Source organism: Geotrypetes seraphini, chromosome 16 (assembly GCF_902459505.1).
Source record: "Geotrypetes seraphini chromosome 16, aGeoSer1.1, whole genome shotgun sequence".
NCBI lineage: Eukaryota > Metazoa > Chordata > Amphibia > Gymnophiona > Dermophiidae > Geotrypetes > Geotrypetes seraphini.
The window spans coordinates 29,265,171-29,279,062 of record NC_047099.1 but is presented as its reverse complement, the minus strand read 5'-3'; the positions used below and the strand labels follow the sequence as shown (position 1 = coordinate 29,279,062).

General features: G+C 39.8%; 1 protein-coding gene across 6 annotated transcripts in view; it reads right to left on the bottom strand.

Annotated features, from left to right (window-relative positions):
* Nucleotides 1–13,892, bottom strand: part of MINK1 (misshapen like kinase 1) — a 213,781-nt gene that overhangs the window by 153,661 nt on the left and 46,228 nt on the right. For all 6 annotated transcript variants that reach the window (XM_033923495.1, XM_033923498.1, XM_033923497.1 and 3 more), the window contains exons 4-5: nt 11,076–11,201; nt 4,865–4,975 (exon numbers count right to left, since the gene is read on the bottom strand). In XM_033923495.1, coding sequence (XP_033779386.1) covers nt 4,865–4,975; nt 11,076–11,201 — 237 coding nt within the window. The remainder of the gene's footprint in view (nt 1–4,864; nt 4,976–11,075; nt 11,202–13,892) is intronic.

Genomic DNA, 13,892 nt, shown 5'->3' with positions numbered 1-13,892 from the left:
GCCCGACTTGGGTAGATGGGCAGCGACCACCATCATCACCTTGGTATAAAGTTGCGAGGAGCTGTTGCCAGCCCAAAGGGAAGAGCCGATAACTGGTAATGGTTTTCCAGGACATGAAATCTCAGGAACTTTCTGTGCTCCAGAAAAATGGGAATGTGCAGGTAGGCCTCCGTCCAATCTAGCGAGGCCAAAAATTCCCCTTGTGCTTCCACCACAATGACTGAACAAACAGTTTCCATGCAAAAGTGTGACACTTCCAATGCCACACTGACGTATGTAAGATCCAGAAAGGGTCTCTAATCATCTGAACCTTTCTTGGGTACGACAAAGTCTAAGGCATATCTGCCCGAGCCCGAATCTTCAGGCGGTACAAATTCTATGGCCTGAATAGCTAACAGCCTCCGAACTGTAGCTGCAACCTTGCTTGTTTTCTCTGTTTGCCCTGCCGGGGAGTCCACAAACCTGCCCATTAGGGGCTGGGCGAATTCGAGTTTGTATCCGCTCTGAATTTTCTCCAGTACCCAATGTTCTGACAAGATCTGCACCCAGGTCTCCAAATACTCCTAGGGCTATCCCCCTATCTTCAGGGGAACTGTTTGGGGCCTGGTGTCATTGTACTTTCATGGAAGTTGGAGCAGAATGAGAACTGGAGACTTGGCTCTGCCTGAGACCTGAAAATCTTTGTCAGGCTTCCTGGAAGGATCTTTGAGAGGAGGCCACACCTTAGGAGTACTGTCAAAAATGCCTGCAGCCACAAAAATTAGACCACCCAGGTCTTCTAGAGGCTCACGGTCTGCTGTCAGAGATTTCTGCCAACAATTTGCCATGCTGGTCATGAGATCGTCCAGCCCCTTTCTGAACATTTGTCCCTTTAAAGGAAGTCTGCTGAGCGTAGCCTTGGAGGAGGAATCTCTAGCCCAATGCCTGATCCAAAGCATTCTGTGGGTTGAGATTGACTATGCCGAAATTTTGTTCATGACTCATGATGCTGTAAAGAGCTTCGGCTAAGTAGTCCACTCCTGCTAATAGGAGCTGGGGCAAAAGCTCACCGTTGGCCAGCATGAGTCCTCACAACCTGGTATGACAGATGTATCACAATGGGAGCTGCAGCAGCAGCCTTGATTCCCAAGGCAAGCGCTTCAAATTGTCTTTTAAGAATCACATCCACGCTGCGATTCTGCATATCCTTTAATACCATGCCTCTTCACTTGGTAGGAATGTGCATTTGGTTACATGCGCTATCAAGCTGAACGAACAGCTGCTGACACTTCTGTGCCATTGGATACAGCCGAGCTATTGTCTTGACTACATGTTCCGTGACATTGATGCCAGGATGCCAGGGAAATGAAGAAGACTGGGCTCTCACTTCACTGATTATAGAGCAGGGAGCAGAACCTGCTGGAGTCCAAGTTTAACTCCTGCAAAGAGTCTGCAATAATCTCAACCATAGCTAAGGGTATTAACAGCCGGCGGACCATGGGGTCATCCCCTTTACCAAGAGCCACCACTGTATCTTATGCACTCGCACCGGCTTGTGAACCTGCATCTCCCAACAGGGAGAGCTCATTCTGTGACAGTAAATATACTCCTCAGCTTCTGAATCTCACTCGGAAAAGCCCACGTCATCTGACCAGGCTCCATCACTGAGGTAGATATGCCGAGAGCCCAAGCCTCCTTGTATGCTTCCTGGTGCGCTGCCAGACTTCCTCTGGGGATTTCGTCCATCCAGATAAGCTCTCCACATCAGATTGACAAAGTCGGGAGAAAATGCTGTATTAGGCAGCACGGAGTCTCCTTTAGTCCAGCTGGTGTCTCTTGGGCTTCGCAGCCTCCACGGACCTGTGCTTAGAATGACCACTGTTCCGGGACTCTGGAAGAGATTTACTCTCAAATGACAGACTCCATCGACTGTTCTTCAGCCCTAGAGCACAAAGGGGAGGCTAAGCTGACTGCTACTGCCCCCCTTCATGTGCTTGTGGCATCCAGCACAAGCCTGGCATGAATTGAAGGTAAAGGAGCTAGAGGACTCCATCACAGCCAGTTTTGAGGCAAAACAAAGTGATCTGAAGGTTCTGGAGGACTCTAAAAAAAAAAATAAAAATAAAAATAAAAAGTTGGAGCATCCAAGATGGCCACTATGGTAGCGTTTTGATGCCAAAAAATGGCTCCAAAATACTTTAACTAAAATAAAATCCAGCATTTTTAGGACTTTGGAGATAGGTAAATCTAAGGGAAGGGGCAGAAGCCTAAAAAAATATATTTTAACGACCTCCCCCCCCCCCCCCCCCAAAAAAAAAAAAAATTTCCTCATAGGCTTTAACAGTTTTACTCACTATGACCTGTACTGGAAAGTGGCTGCTGCCTGCCTCAGCTACAAAGGTAGCTGGATCTTGGAAAAGAAATCACTGCCTTAAACAGACCACCCTCCAATGCTGAATCTTCGTGTTGCCAGTAGGACCAGTGTCTGACTGAGCCTCAAACCCCTGCGGACACGAAAGGGGGGGAGGCAAAATGCAGTCAGCACCCTGTAGAACCCCGCTGAGCCCCCTATGGATGCCTGACAGCCTGCACTCAAGCCCCTGCGACACAGTAGGTGATCACTGCTACAAGAGGAATGGATTCCGAGCTTCCAAAAAAGTTTCTGCAGGCTGGCCAACAGGTACCAGAGGGATTGACCTGCCAATTGCAGACCTCAGTCTGCTTCTTCTCCATGCAGGCAGAGCTGAACCCTCGATGAGGGGAGCTATGAGCACTGAAAACAATTAAAAAAATCAAACAAACAAACGCATGAAAAAAACACAAAAAGACTAAAAAGAAATATACAGAGCAGATCAGAAAGACTCCTTCTGGCTCATGTGCCGAAGGAAAAACTAAAGGGGGCTAGAGCCATCTGGTGAAGGAGGAGGGATTCAAAAGCTGGAGAGGATTCTTTTTGCACAGCTCACAAGCATGGGGATATTACCCGTCCATCCAGAATGACACACTTATTGCACTAGAACTATTTTTATGTAGTTATATGGTTATCCCTATATTTTATATTTGATGTTTGATGTTTTTAACTTTATATGTTTGGTCTGTGGCATTACCTATTTATTTATGCATCTAATTGTTTTAGTTTTGCATGTTTTAAGTTTTCATGATTTTATACTAACATGGTTTTCACGTTAACAGTTCTTATAGATCCCTATGCAGCTCCTGATTGGGGCAAAACATGGCCACGTGAGGCCATTGTCTTATTTTAAGCGTAGTTTATTAATAAATACTTTTTGAAATGACTTTTCCATCTGATATGCTTCTTCTTCCTTCCTTTTATTCATTTTGTATATCCTCACAATCCAATTTGCAGGATCTGTGCTGAGAACTGAGTTGACAACCACGGTTCCAGAAGTACTTTGTGGGATTACTGAATTAAGTTCTTTTTAAACAAACTAAAGTATGAAATCAAAGCTATATCTAAGTGGAGGTTAGGGCAAATGTATTGAGTCTTCTACAAGGCTATGCATTTTTATGGCAGGTTCCAGCCTTATCGAATAAATTACCAGTTGAGAATTGCAGTAAAGCTTCTTGGAAAAACTTAAGATTCTACTAACATAGTAAATGACGGCATCCAGTCTGCCCATTAATTATTCTCATTAGAAAAAATACATGATGCTCTAAGTCTAATAGATGTTGGCATTGTCATCTTGAAGCTGGGACATTAGATCATCTTATATTCTATTGTCCATTTATTTTATCATTCTGGAAATCAATTTGGCCTCAAATTAATAGGATGTTAGAAAATCCGGTAGCCTTGACATATGATACTATTTTATTTGGAACAACTATGAGAGCAAGGAGTCAAATCTCGTCAAATAACAACAAACTTTTATTTATTTTAACTGGAGTAGCAATACAACAAATAACATACAACTGGAAAAAGTATGACAGGTTAAATTAAAATTTCTGGTGGAATTCTGTATGTCATATATACAAAATGGAACTCACAATAGCAACGCAAAAAGGTTATATTAGTAAATTTCAGAAAGTCTGGGGACCATTAACAGATTTTTGTAATGAATGATTAACTTTTCCCATGATTAGATATTTGATTAGGGGGAAAAGGGATGGGTTTTACTTGTTGTTATTATATAATACATGAGTATTTGAATAGTTTTCACAGTAAGGATGATTTTATGTATTATTGAATAGGGAGGGAGGGACGGGGGATTATTATATTCAATTAGAATGATATAAATTTTAGATTTCTTACATAATATTTAAAATATTATAGAATATTAATTTGTAATGAAATGTTAAACTTTATGCTTATATGAGAGTTAATCAAGTGTGTATCTTTAAGTTCATACGAGTTTAATTGCTACACTTGTTGTAACATAAAAAAAATGAATAAAGAATTAAAAAAAAAAAAAATACATGATTAAATTAACTTGTTTCTTCTTTGTTATTTCTGGACCATAGACTGAAGTCCACCAGGTATTATCCTAGGTTCCGACTGCTGAAGTTGCTGTCTAAGCTCTAAGTTGCCATCTAAGTTGAAGTTGCTGTCTAAGTTCCAGCCTATCCAACCATCCCGTTGTTTGCAGGATATCTACTGTAAAGTCTGGCCAGTATCGACATATTTTAAGATGGCATTTGGCCTTCTGATGATCGATTGCCCATATGGCTGTTTTACTCTCCTATCTGATTCATGACCGTCTATTTCTTACTTTTGTTCATATACTGTAGATTGTCTCCTGTTTATCTTCATTAACAATTTATTATACCACTCGCAGCTTGTTTTTTCAATCACTTAGATCTCCTTTGGTGAGATACAGCTTCTAGCCCTCAGTATTCCTCTAAAGAAATTGGCGCTGAAGTCTCTTACCCGAAGTATTTCTCTGCAGATATAGGCAATACAGTCTTCTTTCAGTGCATTTCCTTTGGTATTCTTCACAAGATCCGTTACAGAACCTGCCCCACAGAACTCCATCACCAACTGCAACAAATAAAAAGGAGGATTTATTTACCAGCATGGCCTCGCTCCTTTATTTATTTATTTTAAAAATTTCTATACCGTCTATAGCCTAAACAATATCTTACATACATAAGTTTTAAGACAATATAAAAACAAATAAACATGGATTCAAAACTAACAAAATATGTCTCCTTTAACAAATATATCTTCTCATCCCTAAACTCTAGGTACATTTCAACTGGTTTGAACAATATTCATTCTTAATTTTTCTTCTTTTATTAGTTTAGATGAATATGCTATGTTCAACTCACTGGGTCTCCATAGGAGCTTATTGTTCATTTCTCGTTTTATGGCTTCATATAACTGTTAGGTTATATTTAATATACATAGATGCTTATTGTTCCATTATTGCATCTATGATAATGTATTTATCATTTCTCTCGCATGATTTCCTTATGTAATCTTTTTTCTTTCTTATGTTAAAATTTCAATAAAAAGATTTAAAAAACTAAATGAAAACAATCAGAACCTCAGAAAATCAGCAATCAGGAAAAATCAATGCCTAAAAAGAGGCTTTTACAAACAATTGTGTTTTGAGTAGTTTCCTAAATGCAACTCTATTACCACATTTCTGTATCTGCCCTACTAGCGAGTTCCACAATTTTACCCCTGCACAACAAAAGGTCATTGCGCTGGTTTCTACATGTTTTGGGTAGACATCCGCCTTTAACAGTGCTGAATTTTCAGAATGCAATGACCTTTTCGGTTGGTAATTAGCCATCTTACTTTTGAAGAGTTCAGGGATCGTACTGTACAGGAATGGATGACTATTCATCACTGCTTTGTACTGGACTCTGAATGCAACAGGCGGTCAGTGTAATTATTGAAGGTAAGGTGAACAAATTTCAACGTTCCCGTTATCAATCTAGCCGCTGCTTTCTTTCATTCTTAGTTGTGCCTTCCACAGCACACTAACTAACTAACCTATTGAAGAGGACTTTAAACTACAAATATTAAATATCTCTACAGAAATGGGACTAAGAGCATCTTCTTGAAAGCTATGTATACTAAAGCTCTTAGTATGGACCTAGAGCTGCGATGGAAGATGCCGATTGGTGGTCACAGAAACACAGCTCACAGAGAACCATTCCTGAGCTACAGTTAAAATAGACTCTAATCTATTCAAAAAGGACAGGGTAGGAGAGAGAATGACATTATATATTAAAAATAATATAAAAGTGATATAATTGCAGGACTTAAAGGGTAATCCTTACAAAAAACTAGGAATGAGGAACAAAAATATGAATCCAAAAACCCGACTCCCACTTATAATAATAGGTGGTAGTTCAGGGGAAACATGTAAAAACAGTATACAAAAACCTGGAAACCTAAAAATATTTTTATAGTGAGGAGAGGTATCAGTGACTACTAGTGCCATCCTGGCACTTTAAGAATGACAAATCCGACTGTCACCACCAGTTCACATCATTTCACTCCTCCTCAGTGTTTGAAATTTCAATGTGTAAAGAATATATTACACATTATTCCTTTGAACCATCACCTAACAAAATGTGTCTCAAAAAGGTGCTTAAACAGCCTCAAAAGTGAAAATATATATAGAGTTCATAAAATGTAGCAAAAAATGTAATGCCTCTGTGAGTAGGCTGACTAGCATTTCCCCCAATGGTAAGTATCGAGAAATAGTGTGCTCTACAGAAATTGGTTTTGGCTAATTTTTTAACTTTTTTTTTTAATGAGCAATATTGCAGAAAAGCTGTCTGGTAAAAGTTCACATCTTTACAGATAATAAAATCTGCAATAGGGTCGACACCTCTGATTGTGAGGTAACATAAGGACATTTCTACGAAAGCTTGAAGAATGGCCTGGAATTTAGTTGCCAAGATTTAAAGCTAAAAAACAAGCAGCATCTTGCATTTGGTCTGCAAAAACCCAATGGAGTAGAATATATATATATATATATTCCTATATATTCCTTATATTCCCTACTCTCTCCTTGCTGTTTGCAACTCTATGATCAATTTGATATGTAACCACTTGTAATCTCTGTCTAACTAATGTGAACCGCCTAGAATTCTTCGGGGTATGGCGGTATACAAAAAAATTTACATATATATATATATGTAAATAATCCAACACCTATTCCAATACATAAATCAACAAATCAAACTATTTGGCTAAACTCCAAGATTCAAATTGGCGGTTTTAAGATCATCTGGATGATGGCAGGTATACTTATATTAGATGATGTTTTATCTAATGGTAAGCTGCTTGAGTTTTCACAATTGCAACATAAATTTGGTCTTAGTAAATCACAAAGTTTTAGATGGTTGCAACTGAAGCAGGCCATTCAGGCGGGGTTCCCTGAATGAAAAATTTCACTAATCAATTTAACTTGGAATTCTTATGCTTTCAGGTGGACTTCCTGGGGCACCAGGCCACACAGTGGTATAAATTAATATCTGGATTTATGAATAAAAAAACCAAAAACTGGTCTTCGGGACATTTGGAGCATTGAGATCAAGCATCAAATTACTGTGTCTCAATGGTCACGAATTTGGTCTTGGAGGATGAGATGTACAGTGTCTGTATTTATGAGACAAACTTGGTTTTTTGTTGTTACATAGAGCTTTTTGGACCTCTGTTCGTTTACAAAAATTAGATAGCTTTAAGTCGAATAGATGTTGGCACTGTCATCTTGAGGCTGGGACTTTAGATCATCTTTTATTCTATTGTCCATTTATATTGACGTTTTGGAAATCGATATGGGGCCAAATAAATAGGTTGTTAGAAAATCCGGTGGCCCTGACATATGATACTATTTTATTTGGCATGTCAATGAGAGCGAAAAGTCAGATTTCTTCAAAAAACAATAAGCTTTTACTTATTATGACTGGAGTTGCCATTTAACAGATTATATTCAATTGGAAAAATCACAGCAGATTAAATTACAGTTTTTGGTGGAGTTCTGTATGTCATCTATATAAAATGGAAAGAACATTAGCCACACAGAGAGGTTATCTTGGTAAATTTCGAGAGGTTTGGGGACCATTAACAAACTTTGGTAATGAATAGTACACATTTTCCCTTAATAAGATAATTGAAATGAGAGGATGGGATGGTTTTTTGATATTTTACTAAAATATATATTGTATTGTATAATATAATAAATGAATATTTTTGATGGTATAGAGATGGGAAGGGAGGTTAAATTTCATGAATTTCAGATGATATTAATAGCAAATCAAGTGATATTTTTCAATTCAAATGTTATTTCTTGATACACTTCATGTAAGTTGTAAAAACGAATAAAAATTATAAATTAAAATATATATATATATTTCTGTGCATGAAATAAAAGCAAATCTTGAAGATGATCATATCTGACAAACTTAACAGGTGGAAAACCAATAGCAAAAGCCAAACAGGCCAAGCAGGTGGAAAAACCAATAGCAAAAAACCAGAAGGATATTTTGGGGCACAGAGAGATGATTAGCCAACAGGAAAACGGTGATAATGCCTTTGTATAAGTCTTTTGCAAGACCTCATTTAAAGTACAGTGGAACCTCGGTTTGCGAGTGTTTTGCAAGACGAGCAAACACTCAACAAACTTTTGACTCGCAAACCAAGCACTGCGCGATAAACGAGCACTTACAGCCCAGGAAGCGCCGCTTCGGGGATTCCTCCTCCGTCTTCCGGCCAGCCTTCCACGTCGGGTGCCTTCCGCAGGTTGGAGGGCCTCTGTCTGGGCCTGCGCGGCCGAGTGCCGTCCCGCCTGCACGTTGTGTGTGATGCGCACAATGTCAATCATCAGCGTTGTGCGTGTCATGTGCGGGTGGGGCGGCGCTCGGCTGCGTGGGCTCGGGTGGGGGCTCTCCAGCATGAGGGGGGCATCCGACATGGAGGGCTGGCCGGCGGATGGAGGAGGCATCCCTCTGAAGCAGCACTGCGGGGTTCTCCGGCGGCTGGCGGACATTAGATGAATCCCACCCGATGCGGCACTGTGGGGTTCTTCTTCGGATGACGGACAGAGGAGACGGCGCTTCAGCACCCGATAGGTACAGACCCCGGGTTCTGGAACGAATCGTCCGTGTTGCCACTATTTTCTATGGGGAACTTTGCTTTGATAAACGAGCGTTTTGGATTACGAGCATGCTACTGGAACGGATTATACTCGTAATCCAAGGGACCACTGTACTGTGTACAATTCTAGAGACAACACCTTAAAAGAAATAAAGATTAATCAGTAAGAGGATGGTTACTAAAATGATCAGTAGTCTTTGTCATAAAGTATAAGGGCACAAAAATATTGATGCTCTAGGTCAGGGGTAGGCAATTCCGGTCCTCAAGAGCCGGAGCCAGATCAGGTTTTCAGGATATCCACAATAAATACGCATGAGATAGATTTGCATCTCAAGGAGACAGTGCATGCCAATCCATTGTGGATATCCTGAAAACCTGACCTGGCTCAAGCTCTCAAGGACTGGAATTGCCTACCCCTGCTCTAGGGCTGCAATCCAGTTGGGTCTTCAGGATTTCCCCTATGAATATACATGAGATCTATTAGCATACAATGAAAGCAGTGCATGCTAATAGATCTCATGCATATTCATTGGGGAAATCCTGAAGACCTGACTGGATTGTGGCCCTCGAGGAGGGACTTTGACACCCCTGCCCTAGAGCATCAATATTTTTGTGTCTTTTGAAATATCAGTGTACTATAGTTGGGAGTTATTGAGTTGTTATAAAGTATAAGGGGACAGACAAAGATCTCAATATGCTTTGGAAGAAAGGTAGGAAGGGTAGATATGATAAAGACATTTAACAATCTCCATGGCATATATGCACAGGTGACAAGTCTCTTCCAACTGAAAGGAAGCTCTGGAATGAGGGGACATAAGACAAAGGTGAAAAGGGAAAGATTCAGAAGTAATCTAAGGAAATACTTCTTTATAGAAGGGATGGTGGATAAGTATATTGGCTTTCTGTTAGAGGTGGTAAAGACAGCTTATATCTGAAATGAATAAAGCATGGGACAAGTAAGAAGATCTTTAAGGAAAAGGAAGGGATGGCAGAAGTATGAACTGACAAAATGGATAAGCCATATTGGCACAACTGGACTATTGTAACTTCATTTATGTGGGTTTGAGCAAAGGAAATTTAAAAAAAAAAGACTCCAGTTAATTCAAAATACCGCTGCAAGACTGATCTTTGGTAAAACAAAAGTATGACCATGTGTCACCTCTGTTAAGGAGTTTACATAGCTTCCTTTTCGATTGAGAGTTCAGTTTAAATGTGCCTGCATAGTTTTAAAAATCTTACATGGTATCTTTGATTCGTTGGTCCCTCTAATTTTAAATTCTTCGAGATCGTCAAGTTGCAGAACTGTCCATGTATTTAAACTTTCTTTTCCCACTGTAAAAGGTGACAGATCTAGCAGCAAAATTATTCATTCCTTCGCCTATTTACTAAAAGCAATTTGGAACAACCTCCCTTCTCAAATAAGATCCTGTCTATCCCTTCAAGTTTTTCAAAAAATCCTGAAAACTACTCTGTTTCAGCATTTTCTAGCAGATAAGTTTCCATGAGGTCAATTCTCTCTATTAACTACAACTACTGTTAACTGAGTCGAGCCTCGTTTCTTAGGGATGACTCAGCATATAAGTCCAAGACTTAGTTTAGTTTTTATCTGCTGCCCTTTTCTACGTAACACAGCTTCCCCCTAAGGATTTCTCCGTTTACTCCAATCCAGTCTTTCGGTTTATATACCGGATCATCCTCCAGACAACAGAGGCTCGACTCGGTATACACAATAAGAGGTTGTAATAGTTTCTTCAGATAGAATTACTTATGTAACAGTTTTTTGAAAAAGAAAAAAAAGTCTTCAGATATTTTCTAATCTAATCTCAACTGGTAGTTCGTTCCAAATAGTAGTAAAGATGTAAACAAAGGAGCAAGAGACATAACCTTTATTCCCTTGGTCTTATAGTTCATGAAGTGAACGTACATGTATACACATAGATTAAACTTGCATTGCTGCTGGCTGTGCGGCACCTGTTCTATTGTGGAGAGATGGTTGCCCCCTGAAGGCAATGTCACTCACCCAGAGCTGGTCATCGTTGCCTGGTAGGCTCTTCTTGATGAATGCTCCATAGTAGGTGGCGATGTTTCTATGATGTGAGTACTTCTTGAGCATGTTAATCTCCTGTTTAATTTCTTCCTCTTCATCCTTTCAAAACAAAACACAGCAGAAACAAAAGATAAGGCTTCTCCATCCTTGGATACGGGAGAATATGCTATAATTACATTACATTAGAGATTTCTATTCCGCTGTTGCCTTACGGTTCAAGGCGGATTACAAAAGAATTACAAAAAACGTATCACAAGACGAAGATATCTGGTAATTTCTAGAGGAGAAAGAGAGTAGATGAGGTTGCTTTGGGAGTCGCGAAGGTATTGGGAAGTGATATTGAGAAGTGGGAAGGAGCTAGTGTATTAAGTCGTTTGCAGGAATTTCTTGAAAAGCAGCGTCTTTACTTCTTTTCTGAATGTTTTGTGGTCTGGGGTCATAAGTAGTAGATTGGAGATTTAGTCGTCGAGCCTCCATTTCATGCAACATACAGAAAGCTAAATAAAAATGGTTTATGTTTTTTATTTATATCCTGCTTTATACAAAACAGGTTCCAAAAATGCATACATAGTAAAAAAAACAACAAAAAAAAAACACAACACACACATTATAAAACATGTACATGTAAGCACAAACTTGCCTTAACTGTCTTGTCCTACATAAAATAAACATAAAAAACAATCCACCCCACCCTCACATACAATACTTGCCCAGATGCCACTCCTGTCTCTTTGTATCATTTATACATTCAAGTTGTAATACTACAATGTCTTCTCTCTTAGCACCAAATCCCCTTACAAAACCAACCAAGCACTGAATCAAAAAAATAATGATTAAATATTTAATGAAAGGACAAATTAGTATTGGCCAAAAAAGTTGAATAAATAAATAAATACATAAAAGTTTTTTTGCCCTGGCAGGAAGCTCATAGGTGACCAGCACCAGGTTAATAACCCAAATAAGTCCTGCCCCGTACATCATCTAGTCCTGTGCAAAATGCATAATAGCGGCCAGTGAAACAGATCAGTATTGAAGGGGGAAAGGATGACGAATCAAAAACCTCTCCGCAAGTGAAAAACTAATCAAAAATTTAAAAAAAAAAAAAAAAAATCACAAAAATATATATATCAAGATCCACAAAAAGAATAATTAATCAAATAGTCGTTTTGTAGCATTTATTATTATATTTGGCATATTCGGGTTTGTTTGTGGCCTTCTCTCTTAGCACCCATATTTCATCTGACAAAACAGATGATGTTTCAACAAACGTTTAAATCAGTGGTTCCCAAACCTGTCCTGGGGGACCCCCAGCCAGTCAGGTTTTCAAGATATCCCTAATGAATATGCATGAGAGAGATTTGCATATAATGGAAGTGACAGGTATGCAAATCTCTCTCCCTAATGAATATGCATGAGAGAGATTTGCATATAATGGAAGTGACATTTATGCAAATCTCTCTCATGCATATTCATTAGGGATATCTTGAAAACCTGACTGGCTGGGGGTCCCCCAGGACAGGTTTGGGAACCACTGGTTTAAATGAAGTGAGATTCCCTTGCTGATATATGCAACCCGGGAGTTTATTCCACTTTACTGGGCACGAACATGAAAATGTCGCAGCCCTCATGGTTTGTAACTGCAACTCCTTTCTAGATGGTATCGCCAAATCACCGTTACCAGCAGAACGTAATTTTTAAGAGTGAAGTCTGATATGTGATTACCTGACAGGATAAGAGTAATCCTCACTCACGCAGAGTTACGACTCAGTATTGTTTTCAGTTTTTAATCCACGTGTTTTTATATCAGGACTTTTAAGGATCCCCTGAGGAAGACAGTATTGTCGAAACACGGACCATGTTGGATTCAAGTCCCCAATGGTTTGGGTCCTAGATATATTTTATGTGGATTATGAATTTGTATATTTCTTAATAAAGTCTGCATCCTGAATATCACCATCACAGAGTTTTTTTGTTTTTGCTGGACTCGCATTTTCTGTGGGATCAAGGGTCAACCTGATGCTTGTTTTCCTATTATGGATAAAGAACTGGTTGAAAGAGAAAGCAGAGAGTAGGTTTAAATAAGAACATAAGAATTGCCGCTGCTGGGTCAGACCAGTGGTCCATCCTGCCCAACAGTACGCTCACACGGCGGCCCCAGGACAAAGACCAGTGCTCTAAATGAGTCCAGCTTCACCTGGTACGTCCCAGTTTAGCAGGAATTTGTCCAGCTTAGTCTTGAAACTCTGGAGGGTGTTTTCCCCTACAACAGACTCCGGAAGAGCGTTCCAGCTCTCCACCACTCTCTGGATGAAGAAGAACTTCCTTACGTTTGGAATCTATCCCCTTTCAACTTTTAGAGAGTGCCTTCTCATTCTCCCTACCTTGGAGAGTGTGAACAGTCTGTCTTTATCTACTAAGTCTATTCCCTTCAGTATTTTGAATGTTTTGATCATGTCTCCTCTCAGTCTCCTCTTTTCAAAGGAGAAGAGGCCCAGTTTCTCCAATCTCTCACTGTACGGCAACTCCTCCAGGACCTTAACCATTTCAGTCGCTCTTCTCTGGACCCTTTCGAGTAGTACGGTGTCCTTCTTCATGTACAACGACCAGTGCTGGACGCAGTACTCCAGGTGAGGGCACACCATGGCCCGGTACAGCGGCATGATAACCTTCTCCAATCTGTTCGTGATCCCCTTCTTTATCATTCCTAGCATTCTGTTCGCCCTTTTTGCCGCCGACGCACTTTGTGCAAATGACTTCATCGATTTGTCAATCAGAACTCCCAAGTATCTT